A 21,752-nucleotide genomic window follows, 5' to 3' on the forward strand; every position below is an offset into this window, starting at 1 on the left:
CCCCTAAAACAGCAAGTGATACCCTAAGACTGACGACGACGCCCGCTGTCCACAGCGCCCCTCATCAAGTGGCACTTCTCCCTAGTCTGGCGTCCGAGCCAGATCCTGCGGGGGGATACCTTTCCCACCCCCGGCACCCGACGGCGCTCTCCCGAGCACCAAGGCCCAGGGCTGCCCCCGACCCGTCAGCGAGCCCAAACCCACCCCGCCCCCTCCCCGACGGCTCCGCGTTCCCAATGCGCCTCCTAGCGGCCCCCCAAGCTGACTCAGGGGCGGGACTGTGGTGGGGTGGGCGGGGCTGGACCCTCCATGGCCCCGCCCCGCCCCGGCCTAGTTACTGAGAAACACCCGCCGCGCAGCGCAGCCCGGCCCTCGGCCCGCAGCACTTAGGCTCCTGCCCGCAGTGTCCCCGCCGCCGCCCGCGTTCCTGGGGCCGGGAGCTCTGGCTCTCACTCCCGCCGCCTGATTTCTTGGGGCCTCCTCACTCTGACTCAGGCCGTCTGCATTCCTCTGATCCCAGCAGCCTGGGGGTTTGTAAGGGCATTAGGTCTTCCTAAGACCCCCACCCCCACCCCAAAACACACACACACACCCGCCAGCGGCCTGTGCAACTTGCATTACTACGCAGTGTACGTGGTGACAGGGGACACTCAGGCAGCATCACCCGCTGTGAGCGGGCTTATGCGGGTGTGGGTCGCGCTGGATGCGTGAGCAGGTTGTAGCCCGATTATGAGTTTGTGGGTGGGTGAGTGGGGGCATGAGGGTGAACGTGTGTCAAAGCGGCAGCGCGCCCGTCACGGTCCAGGATGGAAAGAACAGGGGTCTGTGCTCGCCTCTCCGTGCCTCGTTTTCCCCATCTGTAACAGGGGGTATTAGCAGTAGATCCTACTAGGGCTGCAGTAAGGATCAGATGAGTTTAGTACGAGTAACCATGCCCGCTGGAGGTGAGCAATGCCCAAGCGTCTGTCACTACTGGTGCCGCTAAGGACTCACTGTCAGCGACACGTACACCCTGGCCTGAAGGGAAGGCTGAGGCACTGGTGGCCGTTCACGCACAGACCCCCAAACCTTGTTCTAGGCAGGGTCACACCCAGCACCATCCTCGTTCTCACACATACCCGGACACCCTTCTGAGAACAGCGCCATCCCTACACACACACACACACACACACACACACACACACACACACACACACACTTCCTTGTAGAGACACAGACACACGCTTAGCAGCCCACTGGCCCTCAGAGCAGCTCCAGGGGCGACTCCAGGGGACAGGGTAGGATTGCTCCTGCACACGTGTACACTCGGCGGATCGTTACACACACACACACACACACACACACGCTTTTCACACAAAACCCTCTGACACTCACACTCAACCCCGAGTGCCGGGTGCCCACCCCACAGCCATGCATGCACAGGAATCGAGGAGACCCTGCTGCTGTGCACACTTGGGCGCACATGCACATGCTGGGCTGGTCCGGGAAGCACAGCCCCCCTGTATACACGTAGCCAGACCAGGAGCCCACCCCCACCCCGGCCAGCCACCATTAAGCTGTCACCAGCTGCCCCTTGGCCGCCTCTGCTTGCTCACCCTTCCCTGGCTGGGCTGGGGGCCATGGGAGAGGGGGCGTGCAGACACATGGGGTGCAGGACACACACATGTGCCCACCATGTGGATGCTCGTAAAACGGTTGCCCTGGTAACAGCGACTTGAAAGACTCGGTTCTTCCTCCGGGGTGGGCAGGGGCAGGGGCGTAGGGGCGGGGCCCGGGGGGGCGAGTAGGACCCATGGCCGCCTTCCACCATGGGGAGACCCGGTCACACTCCGGCCTGGGAGGAGACCCCTCCACACTCAGGGACACACACATTGACCCAGTCACACACGGAGAAGGCTCCCCATCACACTCAGGCCCCCGGAGACCCTGCCTGGCTCGGGGCCGGCCCCACGTGATCACACCAGACACAGGTGTGACGCCCTCGCACACCAGTGTGTCACCTCATACAACCGAGCACCCTGGCTACTCTCTGTCGCCAACCACAGGCTTTGTCACCCCCTGGACAGGTGGTGACAGACAGACACCCTGTCACACTGGCTGACTCACATGGTAGCGGGAACTGGGGCACACACGGGCATGCCCACCTTTGGCCCCCACTCCCGTCAAGGAGCCGTCTGGGCCCAGCTGCCTGGGAGGCGGAGGGGATTCAGGGGCTGGTTCCATTTGCAGGAAACACGGGTATTTACAATGCTTTATTTTTAAACCTTCCTTGTTCCAGACTGGGGCTGCTGTGGGGCAGGGTGGGTGGAACTCAGCCTTGAACCTCCCACGCTGAAAGTGCAGCCCATGGCCAGGGACTGTGGTCTCCCCAATGCACGGATGGTGGGGAAGAAGCTCAGCGAAGAGCAGGGGGCACCCAAGGGCCAGTGGCCCCTGGGGCTGATTTGAGCTTGCTGGCCCCAAGGTCAAGGCTGAGGCAGGGGTGGGACAGTGCAGGGGCAGCCAGAACCCAGGCCCCGCCACTTGCCCGCCCCCACCCTGGTGTTTGCCGGGAAATTAGTTCCACTCCTTCACTGCCTCCTCACCCGCCCCCCCAGGTAGCTCCAGGCAATGCCTCTCCTTCCTCAGCGTACTTGGAGCCCACGTGGCATGAAAACCGAGGATCAGAGAGGTTAAGACACTGGCCCAAGGTCGCACAGTAAGGCGGAGGTTCATATCTGGGGCTGGATGACTCCAGAAGGTTCAGCCATGGCCCACAGCTGCTCCTCCACCCCTGTCCCCTGGGGGCTGGCCCCCTGCCCTCCCCTGATGGTCACTGCTCCCCAGGGGGAGTGGGGAGTGTTCTGTTCATGTGTGGAGGCCTAGGTGGAGGTTTTGGGAGGCCAGCATCCGCTGGCCAAGACGCAGACTTGGCTGGTGGAGAAGTTTCCATTTTAGCGCCAGGAGCTGGTCCAGGCCCTGCAGGCCCAGGGCTGCACCTCGGGGACCCCTCCAGGGAGCAGCCCCATAGGGGTGGAAGTGGCCCGGCACCCTCTGTGTCCTCTGTCCCTTCAGCTGCCCCCCAACCAGAGCATCACCCCACAATAAGCGTTACTCCATCCCCCAGTGCTGGTGGCTGAGCTTTTGCTGATCCTCAGTTTCCCCATCTGTGAAATGGTGCCCAGGGCAGACCCGCGGCTGTGGGAGGTGAGTGTTGTCTTCCCATGGAGACATGAGGGGATCGCCCGGGGTCACTGGGCCAGCTCCGCACAGGGCTGCTGATTACCAGCTAAGAGGCTCCCTGAAACCAGGTTTCGGGGCTCTTGACTTGACAAAGTTCTCCTCACCGAGAGCTGGATGATGCTGAGGGCCCAGAGAGGCCTCAGCCCCTCCAGGGAGCGCAGTTGGACCCTCACACCTAGCTGGGGGTCAGAGCAAGGAGCCAGCCCGACTGGCTGGAATGGGGCCCACGAGGCCTTGGGGGTGGCAGGAAGGAGCTGGCTGGTTCCAGAAGAGGATGGGAAAAGCAAGGTTGGCAGCCATCCCCACAGGGCCATTTGCAGCCGCAGGTCACAGATCGAGGGCCCTGTCCCTGGGGGGGCCCACGTCGGCAAGGCGGGAAAGCCATCAGGCCTGGGGGCAGAGGGGTGGGGAGGTGGGTGGGGTAGGCCTTGGGGTTGGGGGACACCTGAGAGGTGTGGCCCGGGCTGAAGACCTTATGGGAGCTTACAGACCGCCCCCCCGCCCCCGAGAAGCCACAAATGCATGGACACTATGTGTGTATCCACGCACACACATCCAGTAGACACACAGACACACGCTCACAGACTTAAATACGCACATCGACACGCTGACACACAATTACACACACAGATGTCCCCCAAAGTCAGTCATACTCTGCAAATGTGTATACGCCATCACACACACTCACACGGACACATGTAGTACACACGCACACACTCAGATGCGTACGGCAGCCCCAGCCCCCGAGGCTCACAGGTGCCACATACATCCCAGCACCCCGGCTCTTGTCACCCGCCAGCCTGGCCCTGCCTTCTCTCGTCCTTGGCCCGGGCTGCCCTAATCCTGGTCTCGTGTCCTGAAGCCAGAAGATAAGGGGCAGCTGCAGCCCCAGATAAAGGAGGCGCAGCCACAAATCCAGGGCAGCCCCGGCGGCAACGGGCAAAGAGCCCAGGCCACACCTGCCCTGTGCTTCCCCCCCTATCTGGCCTGGTTGAGAGGGACAGAGAGAGGGCAGGGGAGACAGAGACGTGGAGGGAGAGAGAGACAGAGGGGGGAGATGCCTGCGGGGGGGCGGGCAGCAGAGAAATGGAAACAGATGCAGAGAGAGAGAAAGATGGAGAGAGACAATACACGGGGAAAAGAGAAATGCAGAGAAAGATATGAGATAGACACACAGAGAGAAGGAAATACAGAAAGAGACCCCCAAAAAACTGTGACAGAAACAGGAAGAATAAAAGAAAGGGACAGAGGCAGGGGGAGCCCCAGTGACTGGGCTGAGTGCCAGTGGCACCTTCCCAAGGCTCTGCCCACCCCCTCCTGGGTGCCTCAGTCTCTCTACCTGCTCGGGGCCCCAGCGCGACCTGCCTCCCTCCTGCTTCCTCAGATCAGCCAAGGTCAGGCATTGGTACGACTCACGCCTGGTTCAGGGTTGGCGGGGGACATCTTTCTCAATGTCCCCACGTTCTCCAGACTGACACCCGGGAAGTCCTCAGCTTCCTGCCGAATCCTCAGTGAAGGTGGGACCCCCCACCCAGCAGGTCCTGCCCCCTGTGCCTCAGTTTCCCTAGCTATGACAAGATGCATTCACTCAGCAAATGTTCACTGAGCATCTACTGTGTGCCAGGCCCGGTGCTGCATGGTGGCAACACAGAGTGACCGGAGCAGACCTGACTCCCACCAGCCCTGGGCTCATAGTTTAATGGGGAAGATCCTCAACGCATCCCTTTTCCAGAGAAGGAGAAGTTGAGAACAGAAGGGTGAGTGGAATGAGCAAGGTGACTGGGTGCAGGGAATAGTGTTCCTGGGAGAGGGAACAGCATGTGCAAAGGGGGAGGTAAGACCGGCTCATGGGAGGTCTGGAATGAACTTGGTGCTTGAGTTTAGGGAGTGAGGAGGTGAAGAGGGATGAAGCTGGGGAAGGCAGCAGGGGCTGGATTATGCAGGAAACTTGGGGCTGTGGTACAGGGCTGGGGCAGTAGGGAGCCATGGAAGGATTGGGAGCAGGGGACGGCCATGGTCAGATCTGTGTTTTAGAAAGAGCTTTGGGAGGCTGGGCTGTTGGGGGCAGGATGGGAGATTGAGGCCTTGCAAGGGGTGTTGGTGGGAGAGGGGATAGACTATAGAGAGACCCTGGAGAGAAAGCCGGGAGGACATGGGGACTGACAGGCTGTTGGGAGAGAGACAGGCAGGGAGGCTGATGCCCAGGTCTCTGGCTAGACGGTGGGGCAGCCCCTGGGCCAGGGGCCTCTTCAGCCCGTGGATTCAGGTAGCATTGGGATGAATACCTGTTCCCTCCACATAAGATCAGAGAGAAGAGTAACGGAGTTAATACATGAAAAGACCTTAGGACGGAGCCTGGCATACAGTAAGTGCTCAAAACTTGTCTAGCTACTAGTAAATGATTAATATTACACCATTATAATAACATAATAAATAATAACAATTAACAGGAATTCCCTGGCGGTCCAGTGGTTAGGACTTGCGCTTTCACTGCTAGGGCCTCAGGTTCAATCCCTGGTTGGGAAACTAAGATTCCACAAGCCGCGCAGTGCGGCCAAAAAAAAAAAAAAAAAAAAAAGCAAGCAATGAATAGTGTGTCACTTATATTAATACCATAGTTGTTAATGGCCAGTCCACAGTCTCCCTTTCTCCCCCTCCCCACAGGAAGCGTTCTGGGATTGCCTTACACAGAGGAGGCAGGTCATCACAGGGCACAGCCAGGGAGCCCTAGGAGGGTTCTCCTTGGAGGCTGAGGCTCAGAGAGGGGAAGCTCATTCCTGAGGTTGCCCTCTGTGGGCCTCGGTTTTCCCACCTGAACAATTGTCTCCCCAGAGTGGTCTGGGTGCCCCTGGGATGATGTCAGGGAGACGATGGTAGAACCTCAGGAGGCAGTGGGACGGGCACCTCAGGAAGAAGCGAGCTCTCGTCCCTGGAGGTGGGTAAGGGGGGCTGAGTCTCCCAAGGACCGCTGTGGTTGCTTCCAGAGTCCCCGACTCCAGTGTTTTATTCCCAGATTGTCCTATAGAGGGCGGCAGAGGCCAGAGATGGAAGACAAGCTGCTCCCTGCCCCCATTCCATTCTCTCCCAGGTCTTGGAAAAGCTGGTGCTGAGCCTGTTGTGGGCTCAGGCAAATCCTTTCCCTCCTCAGGCCTCAGTTTTTCCATCTGTCACTCAAGGAACACAGTCCCTGCTTCACTTCCTGCTCAGGGAAAGCTTTGTCAAGTTTAGCAGTGAAATGCAGGGGGGAGCTAAGGGATTGGTTATTCCCTTTCTGCACTGTGTTCATGTAATTCAAGGCAAATTATAGTAATAAAGTAACTGTAACAACAGTAGTCATTAATATTTGTTGATTGTTATTTATTGAATCCTTACTTTCTAAAAGAGATATTTCTATCAGCCCCATTTTTCTGATGAGGAGACTGAGGCACAGAGCAGTTAAAGGACAAGGTTCTGGACTTCCCTGGTGGAGCAGTGGTTAGGAATCTGCCTGCCAATGCAGGGGACATGGGTTTGATGCCTGGTCCGGGAAGATCCCACATGCCGCGGAGCAACTAAGTCCATGTGCCACAACTACTGAGCCTGTGCTCTAGCGCCCTCGAGCCACAACTACTGAGCCCACATGCCACAACTACTGAAGCCCATGCGCCTAGAGCCCATGCTCCGCAACAAGAGAAGCCACCGCAATGAGAAGCCTGTGCACCGCAATGAAGGGTAGCTCCCGCTCGCCGCAACTAGAGAAAGCCCGCGTGCAGCAAAGAAGACCCAACGCAGCCAAAAATAAATAAATTTTATAAATAAATAAATACAGTTTTAAAAAGGACAATGTTCTGGGACTTCCCTGGTGGTCCAGACTCCGAGCTCCCAATGCAGGGGGCCCAGGTTCGATCCCTGGTCGGGGAACTAGATCCCTCATACATGCTGCAACTAAGAAGCCCATGCCACAACTAAAAGATCCGGCATGCTGCAACTAAAAGATCCTGCATGCCACAACGAAGATCCCTCATGCTGCAACTAAGACCCGGCGCGGCCAAAAATAAATATTTTAGAGAAAAAAAAAAAAAGGACAGTGTTCCCAGATGGTAAGTGGAAGTTCTGGGATTCGAAACTGGCAGGCTGAGTCCAGAGCCCTGAGGTCCCTGTACTACATCAAGGCTCTTTCAGCAACAGGGAGCTTTAGGAGGGTGCAACAGGGCATGGTGGGGACTGTGGAAAATGACTAGATTCCTCTGTCCTTGGCTGTTTGCCCTCCCACTTCCCTCGGGGTAAAATCCCAAGTTCTCCCAAAGGCCCACAAGGCCCTGCAAGACCTACCCCCTTCACCTCCCTGCCCTCACCTCCTCCCTCTTTCCCCCTCCCTCACTCAGCAGCAATCACACAGGGCTCACTGTTTCTGCAACACACCAGGCACGGTCCTGCCTCAGGGCCTTTGCATTGGCTGTTCCCTCAACGTGGAACACTTTTTCCTCTGATATCCCTATTTCTCTCCTTCACTTCTTTCGAAAATACTCAAATGTTACCTTCTCAGTGAAGCTTTCCCTGACCATTCTATTAAGAACTGCAACCACCAAAAATGGCTTTCCCACTTCCCCTTCCCTGCTTCATTACTGTCCGACATACAGTATACCTTACTTATGTATTATGTCCATTGTCTTCACCACTCCTATCTCAGCTTTTAAAGGCAAGGAGTTTTTGGTCTGTTTTATTCACTACTGTATCCTTAGCATCTACGACAACATCTAGCACACAGGCACTCGATGAGTTATTTGTTGAATGAACGCCCTAAATAAAAGTAGCAGTATTTAAACAATTAAAAAACCCATCAGGAAATCAAAACACTTCTGTGGGCCGATTGTGGCCGGCGGGAAGCCAGTTTCAGAGCCCCAAGCAGATTACTGAACGTTCCGGTTCCCGCAAAGGGCTCAGAGGTATAAACGGGACCCGAGGCCCCACCCACTGTTAGGCTCCGCCCAACTGCGTCGACGCGCGTACAATGGCGTCACTTGGAGCGACCCAGGCATGCGCATTTCACCAGTAGACCGGGGAAGACACACGCGCGACCCGGAAGGCCTCGCCGCAACACTCCAAAGCGGGTGTGAGGGGGGGGCCGATGGCGGAGGGAGCGGTGGAAGCCCCAGCAGAGAGTGGCGGCAGTGGCGAGCCAGGAGCCATCGAGCCGGAACGGGGAGTAGCGTCCATTAAACTTCAGTGAGTCGCTGGGTCGGGGGAGCAGTTCACGGAGCCTTCCCGGCACCCGTAGCGCGGCCCGAGCGGCGCATGCCGGGAGCTGGGGCAGCGGCCCAGCGCGGGAAGCTCGCAGGTTCTTCTTCTGTTTGGGCCCTTCCTTCGCTCGCAGGGTCAGCGAGCTCCCGAGGTCGCGCACGTTGGGGACTGTCACATGTGCGAAAGACACCGCGGTCCATGCTGGGGTGGACGGGGTTTGAGGCGGAGGCCGCAGTGCATGCTGGGGAGTGTAGTCCCAGCATATGGCGGGAACAGCGCAAGTGCACCTCAGGCCAGCCGAAATTACAGGCAGTGAATTGTGTCTGAAGTGAGTGCCCGGGGGCATGCTGGGGCTTGTAGGGCTGAAGGGCATGCTAGGAAATGTGGCGGTTCTGGACCCGTTGCAAGGCACGCGGGAACATGTAGTTTCCTTTAGCCTAACATAGCTGGGGGCATTCACACCTCACACCTGTACTTCGTCAGGCTGAGCACTGGGGACCCAGGAACAAAATACGTCCTCCCTGGGATTTCCCTGGTGGTCCAGTGGTAAAGAATCCGCCTTCCGATGTAGGGGACGTGGGCTCCATCCCTGGTGGAGGAACTAAGATCCCACTTGCTGGGGGGCAACAAAGCCCGCGTGCCACAACCACTGAGCTTGTGTGCTGCAAACTGCAGAGCCCATGCGCCCTGGAGTCCGCGCAACACAACTAGAGAGAGAGAAAACCCGCACGCCACAACTAGAGAGAAGCCTGCGCGCCACAATGAAGACCACGTGTGCAGCAACTAAGACCCGACGCAGCCAAAAAATAATAATAAAGAAAATAAACAAAATAGGTCCTCTCTGTGGCCTTGAGGTGCTCCTAGGCTGGCGGCTGGCTAGTTCTAAGTAGTGAGCACCCCATCAGTAGAAGCATGTAATCAGGGACAAGTGTTCTCAGTCCCTTTTCCCAGCATTCATTGAATCTGAGCTCAGGGGAGGGACTTCTTCCACAAGCCCTCCTTTCCCCTGCCCTTCTGCTGGCAGATACCTAACCACCAAGGAGCACTTCCATGAATTCCTGGAAGCCAAAGGGCAGGAGAAGCCCAGCCAGGAAACCGAGGCTGGAGACCCTGCTGGCAATGACCTGGATGAGCCTGAGGCCAAGCGGATCCGGCTGGAGGATGGGCAGACAGAGGACAGGCAGACAGAGGAGGCTGTTGAGCCTGGGGAGCAGCCACAGGCCCAGAAGAGGGCCCGGGGTCAGAACAAATGCCGGCCCCATGTGAAGCCCACCCACTATGACAAGAACAGGCTCTGCCCCTCCCTGGTCCAGGTGAGTGTCATTGTCTCCAGAAAGTCCCAGAGGCCTTGAGTGTGAGCCTCTCTGCCCCCCATTCAATTTTCATGACGTTATGATGTAAGTATCGTTATTGTTTCCATCTTCCAGGTGAAGAAACTGAGGTTTGGTGAGGTTACTGACTTGTCTGAGGACACACAGTCAGGAGGGGAGAGAGCTGAGGTTCAAACCCAGGCTGCCTGGCTGCCTCAGCATCTCCCTGTCCTCCCTCATTGCCTCCCTGTTTCCCTGCAGGAATCCGCCGCTAAGTGTTTCTATGGCGACCGCTGCCGCTTCCTGCACGACGTGGGCCGCTACCTGGAGACCAAGCCAGCTGACCTGGGCCCCCACTGTGTGCTCTTTGAGACCTTCGGCAGGTGCCCCTATGGTGTGACCTGCCGCTTTGCCGGGGCCCATCTGGGGCCCGAGGGCCAGAATCTGGTGAAGGAGGGGTTGGTCCGGGCCCCGCCCATCCGCAATGGCCTGGACAAGGTCCTGCAGCAGCAACTGCGAAAGCGCAAGATCCACTTCAAGCGTGCAGAGCAGGCCCTGCGCCAGCTGAGCAAGGGCCAGCTGCCAGGCCCCACTCCCAAAGCCACTGTCCCCGAGGTCATGGAGGCTGAGGGTGCCCCAGGGCAGGACAACTGTGACGCCCAGCAGGCCCCCCAGGGGCCGGGCACCATTCCCCCTCCCAGGGGCCCTTTAAGGACCTGCGGGCCCCTGACAGATGAGGATGTAGTCAGGTTGCAGCCCTGTGAGAAGAAGCGGGTACGTGTCATGGGGTTCCTGCAGAGGACACTAGCAATGTTGGGGGCAGATAGAGATGGACACTCATTCCCAGCTCTGGAGGGTCCGGGCTGTGGCAGAAGGGGGCAGTGGGAAAGGCTTCTTGGAAGAGAGGGCATTGGGACTGGGGTTTTGACAGTTGAGTAGAAGTCTCTAGTGGAGGAGAACATGGAGAAAAGAACATTCCTGGTGCAGGGGTTGGTTGGCCTGTGCAGAGGCACGGCGGTGAAAGGGATCCAGGCTGACTGGGGCAGATCAAAGCATGTGGGGCAAAGACCTGGGGAGCCTGGAGGCTTGAGAGGCCTTGAAAGCCACCTGGAGGTTCATTGTGCATTTTCTTTCCCACCAGCTGGACATCAGTGGCAAACTGTACCTTGCTCCCCTCACCACGGTAGGACCCACAGTGAGGTGGGCCGGGAGCTGGCAGCGTGGTCATCCCAGCAGTACCCACTGCCTCCCCGCCCTGGGGGCTTGGGGCCTGGGAGGGTGTCTGGGGTCCCTGCCTGCCGTGCCCTCACATGTGACTCTGTCCCCTGCTGTCGTCAGTGCGGGAACCTGCCCTTCCGGCGGGTCTGTAAGCGCTTTGGGGCAGATGTGACGTGCGGGGAGATGGCTGTGTGCATCAACCTGCTGCAGGGCCAGACGTCTGAGTGGGCCCTGCTCAAACGCCACCCCTGCGAGGATGTCTTCGGTGTCCAGGTCGGTGCAGCCCCGAGCGAGGGAGGGAGGGAAGGAGGGAGGGAGGAGGGGCTCTCAGCCGCCATGTTTCAGAGCCACGTTCAGGTCCGGGCTCTCCTGGCTCACCTCCCAGACCCCCTGCCTGAGCCACAGGCCAGGTGCCAGCCTGATGCATCTCCAGTAGCTGCTGGCCTTGGCACAGGGCCAGGCAGGGGGGGCCCCTCACCCACTGCCCGGCCACCCGCCACAGCTTGAGGGCGCCTTTCCCGACACCATGACCAAGTGTGCCGAGCTGCTGAACCGCACCATCGAGGTGGATTTCGTGGACATCAACGTCGGCTGCCCCATCGACCTCGTGTACAAGAAGGTACCAGCCGCTCAACCCTGGCGCCCCACGGGGGGCAGAATATGGGTGGGCGGAGTCCCTGGGGAACCTGTGGGGGCCTATGGGCCTCGCTTTCCCCATCTGTACAGAGAGGACAGCAGGGGGTGTCGGGCCCAGCCAGAGTCACGCGTTCCTAAGCCCGAACCGCCCGTCTCTCCCAGGGCGGGGGCTGCGCCCTCATGAACCGCTCAGCCAAGTTCCAGCAGATCGTCCGTGGCATGAACCAGGTACAGCCCGAGACACCCTCCACCGCCATTCCCCGCGGCCTGACCCCGGGCCCCACCAGCCACACCCGTCCCCACAGGTGCTGGACGTGCCACTGACCGTGAAGCTCCGCACGGGTATCCACGAGCGCACGAATCTGGCCCACCGGCTGCTGCCCGAGCTGCGGGACTGGGGGGCTGCGCTGGTCACGGTGGGTCTCGGGGCACAGCGGGTGTTGGGACTCCCGAGGCGCATCCCTTTCTAACCATTGCCTCCCTTCCTGCCCCTTCTTCCTGGTCTTTGGCTCTCCCTCCATCTCTGTCTCCGTCTGTCTGTCTGTCTGTCTCTCTCAGTCTGTCTCTCCGGGGCTCTCTGGGTCGTCTTCTCTCTCTCTGTCTCTGTCTGATTCTCCGCCCTCTGCCCCTCCCCCACACCTGGCTGCCTCTCCTCCAGCTCCACGGCCGCTCGCGGGAGCAGCGCTACACCAAGTTGGCCGACTGGCGGTACATCGAGCAGTGCGTGACAGCAGCCAGCCCCATGCCCCTTTTCGGTGGGTCCCCTGCCACCGGAGGCCACGCACCGGGGCCCACCCCTTGCCTGGGCCCCCTCCTGCCCCAATGGGGAATGCTGCTGGGCTGACGAGAACTCCCGAAGCCCCGGCATTCCCACCTGCACGCAGCTCCCTGAGGCCCCAGTCTCTGTCCCTCAGGAAACGGGGACATCTTGTCATACGAGGACGCCAACCGCGCCATGCAGACTGGCGTCGCTGGGATCATGATTGCCCGGTAAGTGTGCCCAGGGTGGGGATACAAAGAACCAGCCGGGGCTGCCCCTGAGCACCCAGGCTTCGGCTCGGGGAAGGTGAGGGCGCGTCTGAGTTTGTCGCCGACGCCGGTGCCCCCAGCCCGCCTGCCCACCCACTGCTCTGTTATTCCCCGGGCAGGGAGATGTCAGAGGTGGCTGCTTATGGGGCTGAGGCGGGGGACTGGACATTTCTGTAGCTGTGGGCTCAGGGTTGTGGCTTGGAACTCTTGGGCTTTGAATGTTGTGTGAGCATGGCCGGGAGGTTGGGGACCATGGGTTTGGGGGCTGGGGTTCCGTCACCGGCCTGCTGACCACCGCCCACCCGCAGCGGCGCCCTGCTCAAGCCGTGGCTGTTCACGGAGATCAAGGAGCAGCGGCATTGGGACATCTCGTCGTCTGAGCGCCTGGACATCCTGCGGGACTTCGCACACTACGGCCTGGAGCACTGGGGCTCGGACACGCAGGGCGTGGAGAAGACACGCCGCTTCCTCCTTGAGTGGCTCTCCTTCCTGTGCAGGTGGGATTAGTGGGGCGGGGCGGGGTGCCTTGGGGAGGCCCGGCCCAACCCCATCCCCGGCGCCCCCGTCTGCAGGTACGTGCCCGTGGGCCTGCTGGAGCGGCTCCCGCAGAGGATCAATGAGCGGCCGCCCTACTACCTGGGCCGCGACTACCTGGAGACGCTCATGGCCAGCCAGAAGGCGGCCGACTGGATCCGCATCAGGTGCCCGGGAACCGCCAAGGCCCTGGGAGATAGTGCACCAGGGAGCCAGCGGGTGTGGGGCCAGCTGGGCTGGGGGCCGCCCCGCCCCAGGCCTGACCCTGCTCCCGCCCTCCTCACAGTGAGATGCTGCTGGGACCCGTGCCACCCAATTTCGTCTTCCTGCCCAAGCACAAGGCCAACGCCTACAAGTAGCTGCAGGGGCGGGCGGGGGTGTCTGAGCGCCCAGCGGGCTTCCCAAGGAATGAGAAGGCAATAAATTTTATTCTTTTAAAACCCAGCCCCTTTTGTGACCCTGAGGCTGTCTCATGCCGCCCCACCCCCCCACCCCCCCAGCTTTCCCCCACCATCCCCATCCCCGCAGCTCCCTCCTTCCTCACTCATTCACCAGCCCCATGCTGGCCACTGCTGGTACCCAAAGGCCTTGACCGCAAACGAACCACCATAGCTCATGAGATGGGGCCTTGGCCTGTGTGGGTGTGGATCAGGGCGGGCTGCCTGGAGGAAGGGGCCTCGGAGCTGTCAGGCAGGCATTGCTGGCAGCGGCGGAAGGCGGCAGACCAGGCCCAGTGTCCACCATGCTCTCTGTGACGCCCATCTCTGGTTGCCTTGGTTTCCCCATCTGCCCCTGCCCACCCCCACCTCCCCCCATTACCCGGAACCCTGACCAGTGGGTGGGCCACAGCCTGGAATCCGCTGCCTGGAGTAACCGGAGAAACAGAACTCCGCAGGACTCTGTGCCTCCGCTCTGGGTGGGCTGCCTGTGCTCCCACTTGCTGCCCTCCTGGCCTGCGCGGCCAGGCCCCCGCCTCCCCATGCAGCACCCCAAACACTTCTACGCACCCGCCGCTCCCCAAGAAGGCTTCAGTCCCCAGAGCCTGGACGCCACCGAAGGGCCCGGCAGCCAGCCTGCTTCTGCCTGCACAGAGCCTCTTCCTGTTGTGGGTACGAGGGTGGGGAACACCCATCGGGGCAGGGACCAGGGCTCTGCCCGCCGGCCTCAGGACCCCACCCAGCTGCCTGTTTTTGTCCACAGGTTCCTCCAACGTCTGTCACCCCCCAAACCTGGAGAAAGAGGTGTTTCCAGCTCCTCCAGCAGGTACCGGCCTCCCACCAACCCTTGATGACTGGGGAGCGGGCAGGGGCATCTTGCTCCCACCCCTGACCCTAGGTGGCTCCCGCCTCCGAAGGCAAGGCCCGAATCCCTGTCCTCCAGAGAGACCCCTGGACCAAGGTCTGTGTCCGTCATCCCCTAGCTGGGGCCCTGAAGCCAAAGCCTGTCTCTTGTTCCCCAAACAGGTCTCCCAAAGCCAGGTCGGTGTCCCCGCCCCCCAGATGGGCCCCCAAAGCAAGGCCTGGGTCCCCTGACCTCTAGAGAGGGCCCCAAAGGCAAAGCCTACGTCCCTGTTCCCCAAATGGACCCCAAAGTTGGTCCGTGTTCTCCATGCCCCAGACGTGCCCCACGGTTTGGACCTTCTCCACCCCAGGCGGGTCCCAGAACTGCCCCTCTCAGGGCCACCCTCCCTGGCCACAGGTTTCCAGATGGCTCCCTGCGGCTGCTTCTTTGACCCCCGCGTCTACCGAATCGAGTGGACCACCACCGACTTCGACCAGTCGTCCCTGTACAAGCTGGCGGCCAGGGGCCCCGCCTCGCCGGGCACCTACTTCCTGGACGCACAGCACTGCCTCAGGGCCCCGGTGCCGCCCCCACTGTTACCCCACTACCAGCCGCCCCCCGCGGGGCCCCGGTACCGCATGCCCTGCTTCCCGCCCGAGGGGCCCGGGCCCGAGGCCCTGGGCTTCGTAGGGGACGGAGTGCCCCCCGCCTTGGTCAAGCAAGGCCTGGCGCCCCTGCTGCCCCCCAAGGAGAGCGAGCTGCCCCCGCTGCTCATCACGCTGCCCGCCGAGGCCACGCTGCCCCCTGGCGCCTATGGCCCTCTCAGGGGCCGCTTGACCCAGCTGGATGGGCCCGGCGAGCCCCTGACCTTCACCTTCAAGGAGCCGCCCCCTGGCGCCGGGCCCGGCCTGCTGTACCCGCCGGGCCCCACCGAGCCCAAGGCGGCCCCGCCGGGGGCAGGCGAGGCCAGGACCCCTGAGGTGGCCAGGGCCTTCACGCCGCCCAAGAAGGTGATGCTCGAGGACGCGATGAAGCTCTTTGACTGCCTGCCGGGCGGCCCCGAGCCCGCCGGGGCCCCATGCAAGTCCCCTGGGCCTGCCCTGCCCAACAGCGGGGGCAGTGGGAACGACTCGTTCAGCGACATCCGCTCATTGCACCTGCCCGACGAGCTGCTGTCCTCGGACTACAGCGTGCCCGAGGTCCTGGATATCGTGTCCGACATGGACTTCTTTTACAACTTAAAGGCGCTGGACGAGGAGCCGCCACCCTGCCCGGGGGTGCCCCCCACCGCCAAGCCCGGCAAGAGGAAGGCCGGCAACCCGACTGCCAGGAAGGGGAGGCAGGGCAGCAAGGGCAAGCAGGCTGTGGTCCCCACCAGCGCCACCCCATTGGGGCCCAGGCAGGACCTGGGAGCCGCCCCCCATTAAAGCAGGTTTGAGCTGTTTGCGCAGTGTCCGGTCGGTGGCATTCGGGGGCCGTGGGCTGTCCCCTCGCCCGCCCTGTCGTCCAGTGGGCCCCAGGCCACGTGGTGAGGCCCCTCAGGACCCTGGCACCTTCTGGGTACCGGCCTTCCAGAGTAGAGACGGGGAGCCCTAGACTTGGGGTTCGGGACAATCCCTCGTCTCCTAGCACCAGAAAATCCAAGTCAGCCGGCAGGGATGGGGGGCTGCTAGGAGGTGGGGAGACACTGCCCAGACTCCTGTACTGCAAGGATTTCACCTCCATGTTTGATGGGGAAAGTCAGGTCTGCCCAGAGATGGGCAGGAACTTGCCTGGAGACACAGCAGCAAGCGGGGTGAGGCCTGGGGAGAGGCCTGCGGGCTGAGCTCGGCCTCAGCCCAGGTGGAGGGGCGGGTGTCGCCGATGGTGAATGGGAAGGCGTCTGCTCGTGTTCACGCGGAGAGCTGGGGGGCCTGGGGTGCAGAGGCAAGTGCTGGGTGGAGGTCTGAGCGTGGGGGCAGGGCAGGCATGTGGGAGACGGTGTCCACCTGGCACACGGGTGACCCAAACGGGCATGCACGTGATGGGGCGTGCAGAGTGCACCTGCAGCAGCGGCATTGGGACATCTCGTCGTTGATGGTCCCCCAGGTGCCTGGAGCCCTGCAGTCCCCCACGGAGCCCCTGCCTCTTCACGTCCCCCCAGCTGGGGGCCAGAGGCCAGGGTGGGCGTGCCTGTCCCAGGATGGGCATCCAGCCAGGCCCTCCCAGGATGGGCATCCAGCCAAGCCCCGGGTGCCGAGTCTCCGCCTCGGGCCCAGCCACACCTGGGTTCTGCTTCCCGGGGTGGGGGTGGGGGGCGGGCACAGGGCGGGCTTGCGGTGGTTTGGGAGCTTCAGTGCTCACACCTGTTCCCTCCTGCCCCAGCTCCTTCCCTCTCCAGTCCACGGAGCTCCCTCCCCCCTGTACCCTGGGCCAGGCTCTCATCTGCCTTTCGCTTCTGGAGAGCCCAGGGCAGCTGCCAGCCGCACCCTCCCCTGAAATACTCCAAGCGACTGAAGGGGGTGAGTCGGTTTCTCAGTGACACCTAAGGAGGTAAGGAGAGATGGACCGCCCCTTGCCTGCCAGAGGAAGGGCCCTCCTGCCCCAGGCCCTGGGCTGGGTCTCGGGGACCTTCCCTGCTGGGGCACCCTGGGCGCTTGACTAGGACCCAGGAGGTGGCCGCGTGTGGGCAGGGGGTCTTGGCTGCCGGCACCACGCCTTGAGCCTGCGGGTTCCAGGGCTCGGAGACCGAGGTGGCCAGCCAGGCTGGGCTGTACCGGGATCATCGCCTGACTGTGTTGTGAACAGGATGCGGGCCTGGAGGAGCTAGGAGCTCCCTTCCCTCGCTTCCCTCTGAGCCTGCTGTGCCTGCAGCCATGTTAGGGGTATTTTCGAGACAAATATGAAGTACCCCCAAGAAGGGAAGGCCCTGGCAAACGAGGCGGATGCGACAGGATGGGCTTGGTTTTCTTTAAGATTAATGCGGGCCGAGGGTCGTGAAACGAGTATCACCTGACAGCCTAACCCGTCCCCTCCAGAGAGGCGTGGAAGGTGGACCAGGCAGCCCCCGGAGGTGCGGGTGAGGTGACTGCCCACTGCAGTGGGTGTGGGAGTGGAGGTGTTTCTGTTTTTTTTTTTTTTGTGGTACGCGGGCCTCTCACTGTTGTGGCCTCTCCCGTTGCGGAGCACAGGCTCCGGACGCGCAGGCTCAGCGGCCGTGGCTCACGGGCCCAGCCGCTCCGCGGCATGTGGGATCTTCCCAGACCGGGGCACGAACCCGTGTCCCCTGCATCGGCAGGCGGACTCTCAACCACTGCGCCACCAGGGAAGCCCGGGAGTGGAGGTTTTTAATGACTGGTGGAGACCGTATTGGGCAATTTTTTTTTTTTTTTGGCCGAGCCACTTGCGGGATCGTAGTTCCCGACCAGGGATTGAACGCAGGCCCCAGGAGTGAAAGCACAGAGTCCTACCACGGGACTGCCAGGGAATTCCCAGTATTGGGCAGTTTAAATGACCGTCAGATGTGTTCTTTTAACCTAAGGGTGATCAGAAAAGTTATTGAGAAAGTTTTCACTAGAATGAGACAGCTGTCCCGTGCCACCTGAGGTTTGAATGAAGTGTGGGAGAGGGAAGTTCTGAACAGATGGATAAACTGATCAAACATACATATACACGTATGTGTACATTGTATGCACACCTATATGTGTACTCACGTATCTGTACACATGCATACACGCATGTACACGTGTGTGGGCATGCATGGTATCTACACATGTGTGCGCATTATACAGTGCTCGTATGTGACATATACACACCGCCCACACATGCATGCACATGTGTATGTGAACGTGTACTATAGACATGCATACACATGTAGATTGCAGATATACATGTACATGTGTGCACACAGGCAATATGCATGCACTCACACATGCACATACATGCACACTACACATGCGCACGCCTTACGCGCCTACATGTTATATACATGTGTGCATACATACATGTACACACGTGTGCATGCATAACGCAGGTACGTGTAAAATGTGCTGTGCTTCCAAATTTTATTCATGGACATCACAAAACACACGTAAGCGTGTCGGTCTGTGTATATGTCAGGGCTCATCAACAGAGGTGGACCCACCCCCCGTCCCCGTCTTCTGCAGCCCCCGCCCTTCTCCTTGGGTCTCATGTTTCTCTAAGAGAACACGTCAAGTGTCCGATGCATCTCTGGGGCTTGCCGATTAGTGCTCCCACCGCATGCCGGTGCGGGCTCGTTTCACCAAAAGCTCGTGTTCGCTAGGACTTGGGCTGCGCACCTCCTCACTGTTAACAGCCCACGTAGGTGCCGTAGTTCAAAGGGACTCTGGCGCCAGAATGTTGAGGGGGGCAGGTGGGTGTAGAAAAACCACAAACCATGAGCGATACCCACTGCTACCGGCTCTCTTACCAAACGCTTTATTTCAAGACAACTCTGCCCCCTCCCTGCCACCCCGCCACCCCACCTCCACGCCCCGGTCGTGCTCAGCCCCTGGCCCAGACACACGCACAAGACTTCCTGCATCTCCTGCGCAGCCTGACCCAGAAGCCCTTGACCCTGAGGCCCTGCTCAGTGTGCAGCAGCTCGGGGATCAGGTAGGCCAGCCATACAGACAGCAGGGTGGCCCCCGTGAGCAGGACGATGGTGATCTCAGGCGGGAAGATGGGCAGTGGGAAGGCCCCGTAGACGTAGACGCTGAATGTGGTCTCCAGGTGACAGTAGCTGCGAGGGGCGGGCAGGGAGAGGCTGTGGGGCACCGCCTTTGGGGGCCTCACCCTTCACCCCAGCAAACTGGTTTTTTGTTTTTTGTTTTTTTCGGCCACGCTGCTCAGCTTGCGGGGTCTTAGTTCCCCGATCGAGGATCGAACCCAGGTCCTCAGCAGTGAAAGCACAGAGCCTAACCACTGGACCGCCAGGGAATTCCCCCAGCAAACGTTTTAAAACTCACGGGGACAAGAGCTGGGCCTGGAGCATTGACTCCGGGCACTGAGTTCCATTTATATCCACTTAACTTCTATCCTCTATGACTCTGCAGTCGTCTCTGTATTGTGTTGGCCAAAAAGTTCGTTTGGGTTTTTCCATAACATCTTACATATTTTAGCAGAGGCCATATTTTTCCCCAGGACCCCTGTGGTCCCCTGCTCTGGAGACAAGGGATTCCCACCCCCTCCATGCCCAGGCTCAGTCTGGGGGGCAGGCAGCAGAGACCAACAAAGCACTCATCACAGTGGACGCGGAGTGGCGGGTGTGAGGGGGGCCACAAGCGTCCCTCAGGTGGCTGCGAGCAGGTGGGAATGGCAGGATGGAGGGAAGGACACCCAGGTAAGGGGGGAGAAGTCGTTGGGGGCTCTGCTGGAGGCAAGGTGCAGGGAGGGCAGGGGATGAGCCTTGCAGGCAGACCCCTCTCTCCTCTGGGCATCCCCACCCCGGTGCCTTCCACCTGTGGCGTCCCAGAGCTGGTCCAGGGTCTGGGACCTTTAGGGAAGGCAGGGTCTCCCTGCGCTTTTGGAGGTGGACTTTGTGTCCGTCTGGAAGGGATAGGTGATGGGGGAGCGGGGAAGAATGCCGCCCATATTCCCCCTCCCAGTGGGAGACGTTAATGATCTGAACAGCACAGTGGGTGGCGAGTATGGACAGCCAGCTCCTGGGGCAGGGTCGGGCCGGCCTGTAATGAGTGTAGGTTTCTGTGGTGTCAGTACTCCAGCTGCCAGCGGGAAGCCAACCGGCTTGCAAAATCCCTGAATATCTAATGATCAGTGTTTGGGAGCCAGTCTACACCGGCCCCTGCACCCCACCTGTTGGACATGGCATGAGTGTGACTCTGGTCCCTGAGGGCAGGGACAGGGCTGCTGGTCATTGCTGTTCCCCCGGCACCCAGCATGGCCTTTGAATGAGGATTTATTTAGCAAGTGAACAAATGTCATCCTAGAGGAGGGAGAAAAGTGGGTCCCCCTCATGTGTGCAGCCTGCCCCCAGAGAGCCAGCTGTTCCCCCAGAGGCCCCTGGCACAGGGCGACTCACCTGTAGTATGGGTCCACGATGGAAATGAAGAAGATGTAGATGCCGTTTCTTTGGTCGAAAACGACCTTGTTCTCTGTCGGGCCTCCCAGGATCTGATACGGGACTTTGGGCCATCTCAGGGGTGCGTTGTTCTTAGGGTCGTGGCAGCTCACATAATTCTGGGGAGGAGGACAGAGACATGCCTGCTGGCCCCGGGGGCCGGGGAACACCGTGCCAGCCCACAGGTGCTACCGCCGCACGCACGGCCCCACGGGTGCCACCACCTGCCAGCACCCATGGGTGTGAGTCCAGGACCAAGTGCCCGCTGGGCAGGCCAGCCGATTTGTGACTGTGGAGCCCGTGCCCCCTGCAGTGGAATCGCGGACCGCCAGGGAATTCCGCCCGCCTCCCACAAGCAACTGTAAAATGAGGAAGCTCTTCATTTCCCCTTCTAGTGTGGACACAGCTCTCCAGCAAGAGGTAGCATCTGGGCAGAACCCCAAACCTGCTTTCAACAACGTCCTGGGCCCAGAAGCCCGGCGGCCACATGGAGAGCCATGTCCCTAACAGAAGCCTTGTACACGGGTGAGAAGACCTTGATGCCCCTGCACGGGTGGCCTCCGCCAAAGCCACGTGGGGCACAGGAGCTGCCCACCTGAGCCACTTTGTGAGAAACAGTAAATCCCACTGAGTTCGGGGCTGATTTGTTTTGTAGTGCTGGGTGATGGAAAGAGCTGTCCTGTGTACTACTATTGAGAAAGTTCAAACGTTGTCAGAATCAAAAAGCAAACGTGTCCACGGTGTGGTTGGCCACCTGGATGGGCGTCGTTTGTCCCCAGACCCTGCTGCCGGGGCCGTGGGAATGGATGGAGGGCAAACACCTGACTTCAGCTGTGCCAGGCCACCTGGCCCTCCTCGGATGCAACAACGGCAGCAATACTTCCTCTCGGTTGTTGATGGTTCCCCAGGTGCCTGGAGCCCTGCAGTCCCCCACGGAGCCCCTGCCTCTTCACATCCCCCCCCAGCACAGTCGTCCCGCTGCCCTGGCCCCTCCTCTTGGCCTCTTTGGCAAACACATCCTTCAGTTACCACGCAACACACAAAAGACTTCCAAACCAACGCCAGCCCTGACCTGTCTCCCTATGTTTTGCTGGCCACTGGGCTCCCTCCTCCTCGGTGGCACCTTGAATTCAGCAGGTGTAGAATGAAGCTGTGTGTGTTTCCCTCCACTGCTAGCTTCATCCCTGAGCCAGTATCTGCCCGGGTGCTCAGGCTGGAAACTG

General features: G+C 60.4%; 3 protein-coding genes across 5 annotated transcripts in view; 2 read left to right on the forward strand and 1 right to left on the reverse strand.

Annotated features, from left to right (window-relative positions):
* The first annotated feature begins 8,254 nt into the window (after nucleotides 1-8,254).
* On the forward strand, nucleotides 8,255-13,613 carry DUS3L (dihydrouridine synthase 3 like). 3 transcript variants are annotated; one of them, XM_030879397.2, is made up of 13 exons: nucleotides 8,255-8,427; nucleotides 9,467-9,755; nucleotides 10,014-10,526; nucleotides 10,894-10,935; nucleotides 11,091-11,243; nucleotides 11,473-11,589; nucleotides 11,769-11,834; nucleotides 11,912-12,022; nucleotides 12,265-12,361; nucleotides 12,521-12,596; nucleotides 12,944-13,132; nucleotides 13,208-13,336; nucleotides 13,456-13,613. In XM_030879397.2, exons 1-13 carry the CDS (start codon nucleotides 8,330-8,332, stop codon nucleotides 13,526-13,528), a joined length of 1,953 nt encoding a protein of 650 aa, XP_030735257.1. In that variant the 5' UTR covers nucleotides 8,255-8,329; the 3' UTR covers nucleotides 13,529-13,613. The 3 variants fall into 3 exon arrangements, 2 of the variants coding, with proteins under 2 accessions (XP_030735257.1, XP_030735259.1); XM_030879399.3 differs by lacking the exon at nucleotides 8,255-8,427 and adding an exon at nucleotides 8,501-8,770; XR_009563563.1 differs by lacking the exon at nucleotides 13,456-13,613 and having other exon boundaries at nucleotides 12,165-12,361.
* An 18-nt stretch (nucleotides 13,614-13,631) lies between these two features.
* Nucleotides 13,632-16,725, forward strand: PRR22 (proline rich 22). Its single transcript, XM_030879401.3, has 3 exons — nucleotides 13,632-14,278; nucleotides 14,370-14,432; nucleotides 14,868-16,725. Exons 1-3 carry the CDS (start codon nucleotides 13,912-13,914, stop codon nucleotides 15,875-15,877), a joined length of 1,440 nt encoding a protein of 479 aa, XP_030735261.1. The 5' UTR covers nucleotides 13,632-13,911; the 3' UTR covers nucleotides 15,878-16,725.
* Nucleotides 16,726-18,942: 2,217 nt separating this feature from the next.
* Nucleotides 18,943-21,752, reverse strand: part of CATSPERD (cation channel sperm associated auxiliary subunit delta) — a 39,537-nt gene continuing 36,727 nt past the window's right edge. The window contains exons 21-22 of the mRNA XM_030879396.2: nucleotides 20,491-20,648; nucleotides 18,943-19,191 (exon numbers count right to left, since the gene is read on the reverse strand). Coding sequence (XP_030735256.1) covers nucleotides 18,954-19,191; nucleotides 20,491-20,648 — 396 coding nt within the window. The 3' untranslated portion in view covers nucleotides 18,943-18,953. The remainder of the gene's footprint in view (nucleotides 19,192-20,490; nucleotides 20,649-21,752) is intronic.

This window comes from Globicephala melas, chromosome 3, assembly GCF_963455315.2.
Source record: "Globicephala melas chromosome 3, mGloMel1.2, whole genome shotgun sequence".
NCBI lineage: Eukaryota > Metazoa > Chordata > Mammalia > Artiodactyla > Delphinidae > Globicephala > Globicephala melas.

What these genes read in the sequence shown, in the direction of transcription:
- DUS3L (XM_030879397.2), top strand. Translation starts at nt 8,330, where the DNA reads ATGGCGGAGGGAGCGGTGGAAGCCCCAGCAGAGAGTGGCGGCAGTGGC. An exon ending in ACCTTGCTCCCCTCACCACG is followed by an intron (nt 10,936 to 11,090) that starts GTAGGACCCACA and finishes TGCTGTCGTCAG; the next exon opens with TGCGGGAACCTGCCCTTCCG. An exon ending in GCCGACTGGATCCGCATCAG is followed by an intron (nt 13,337 to 13,455) that starts GTGCCCGGGAAC and finishes CCCTCCTCACAG; the next exon opens with TGAGATGCTGCTGGGACCCG.
- PRR22 (XM_030879401.3), top strand. Translation starts at nt 13,912, where the DNA reads ATGCTCTCTGTGACGCCCATCTCTGGTTGCCTTGGTTTCCCCATCTGC. An exon ending in AGAGCCTCTTCCTGTTGTGG is followed by an intron (nt 14,279 to 14,369) that starts GTACGAGGGTGG and finishes TTTTGTCCACAG; the next exon opens with GTTCCTCCAACGTCTGTCAC. An exon ending in GTTTCCAGCTCCTCCAGCAG is followed by an intron (nt 14,433 to 14,867) that starts GTACCGGCCTCC and finishes CCCTGGCCACAG; the next exon opens with GTTTCCAGATGGCTCCCTGC.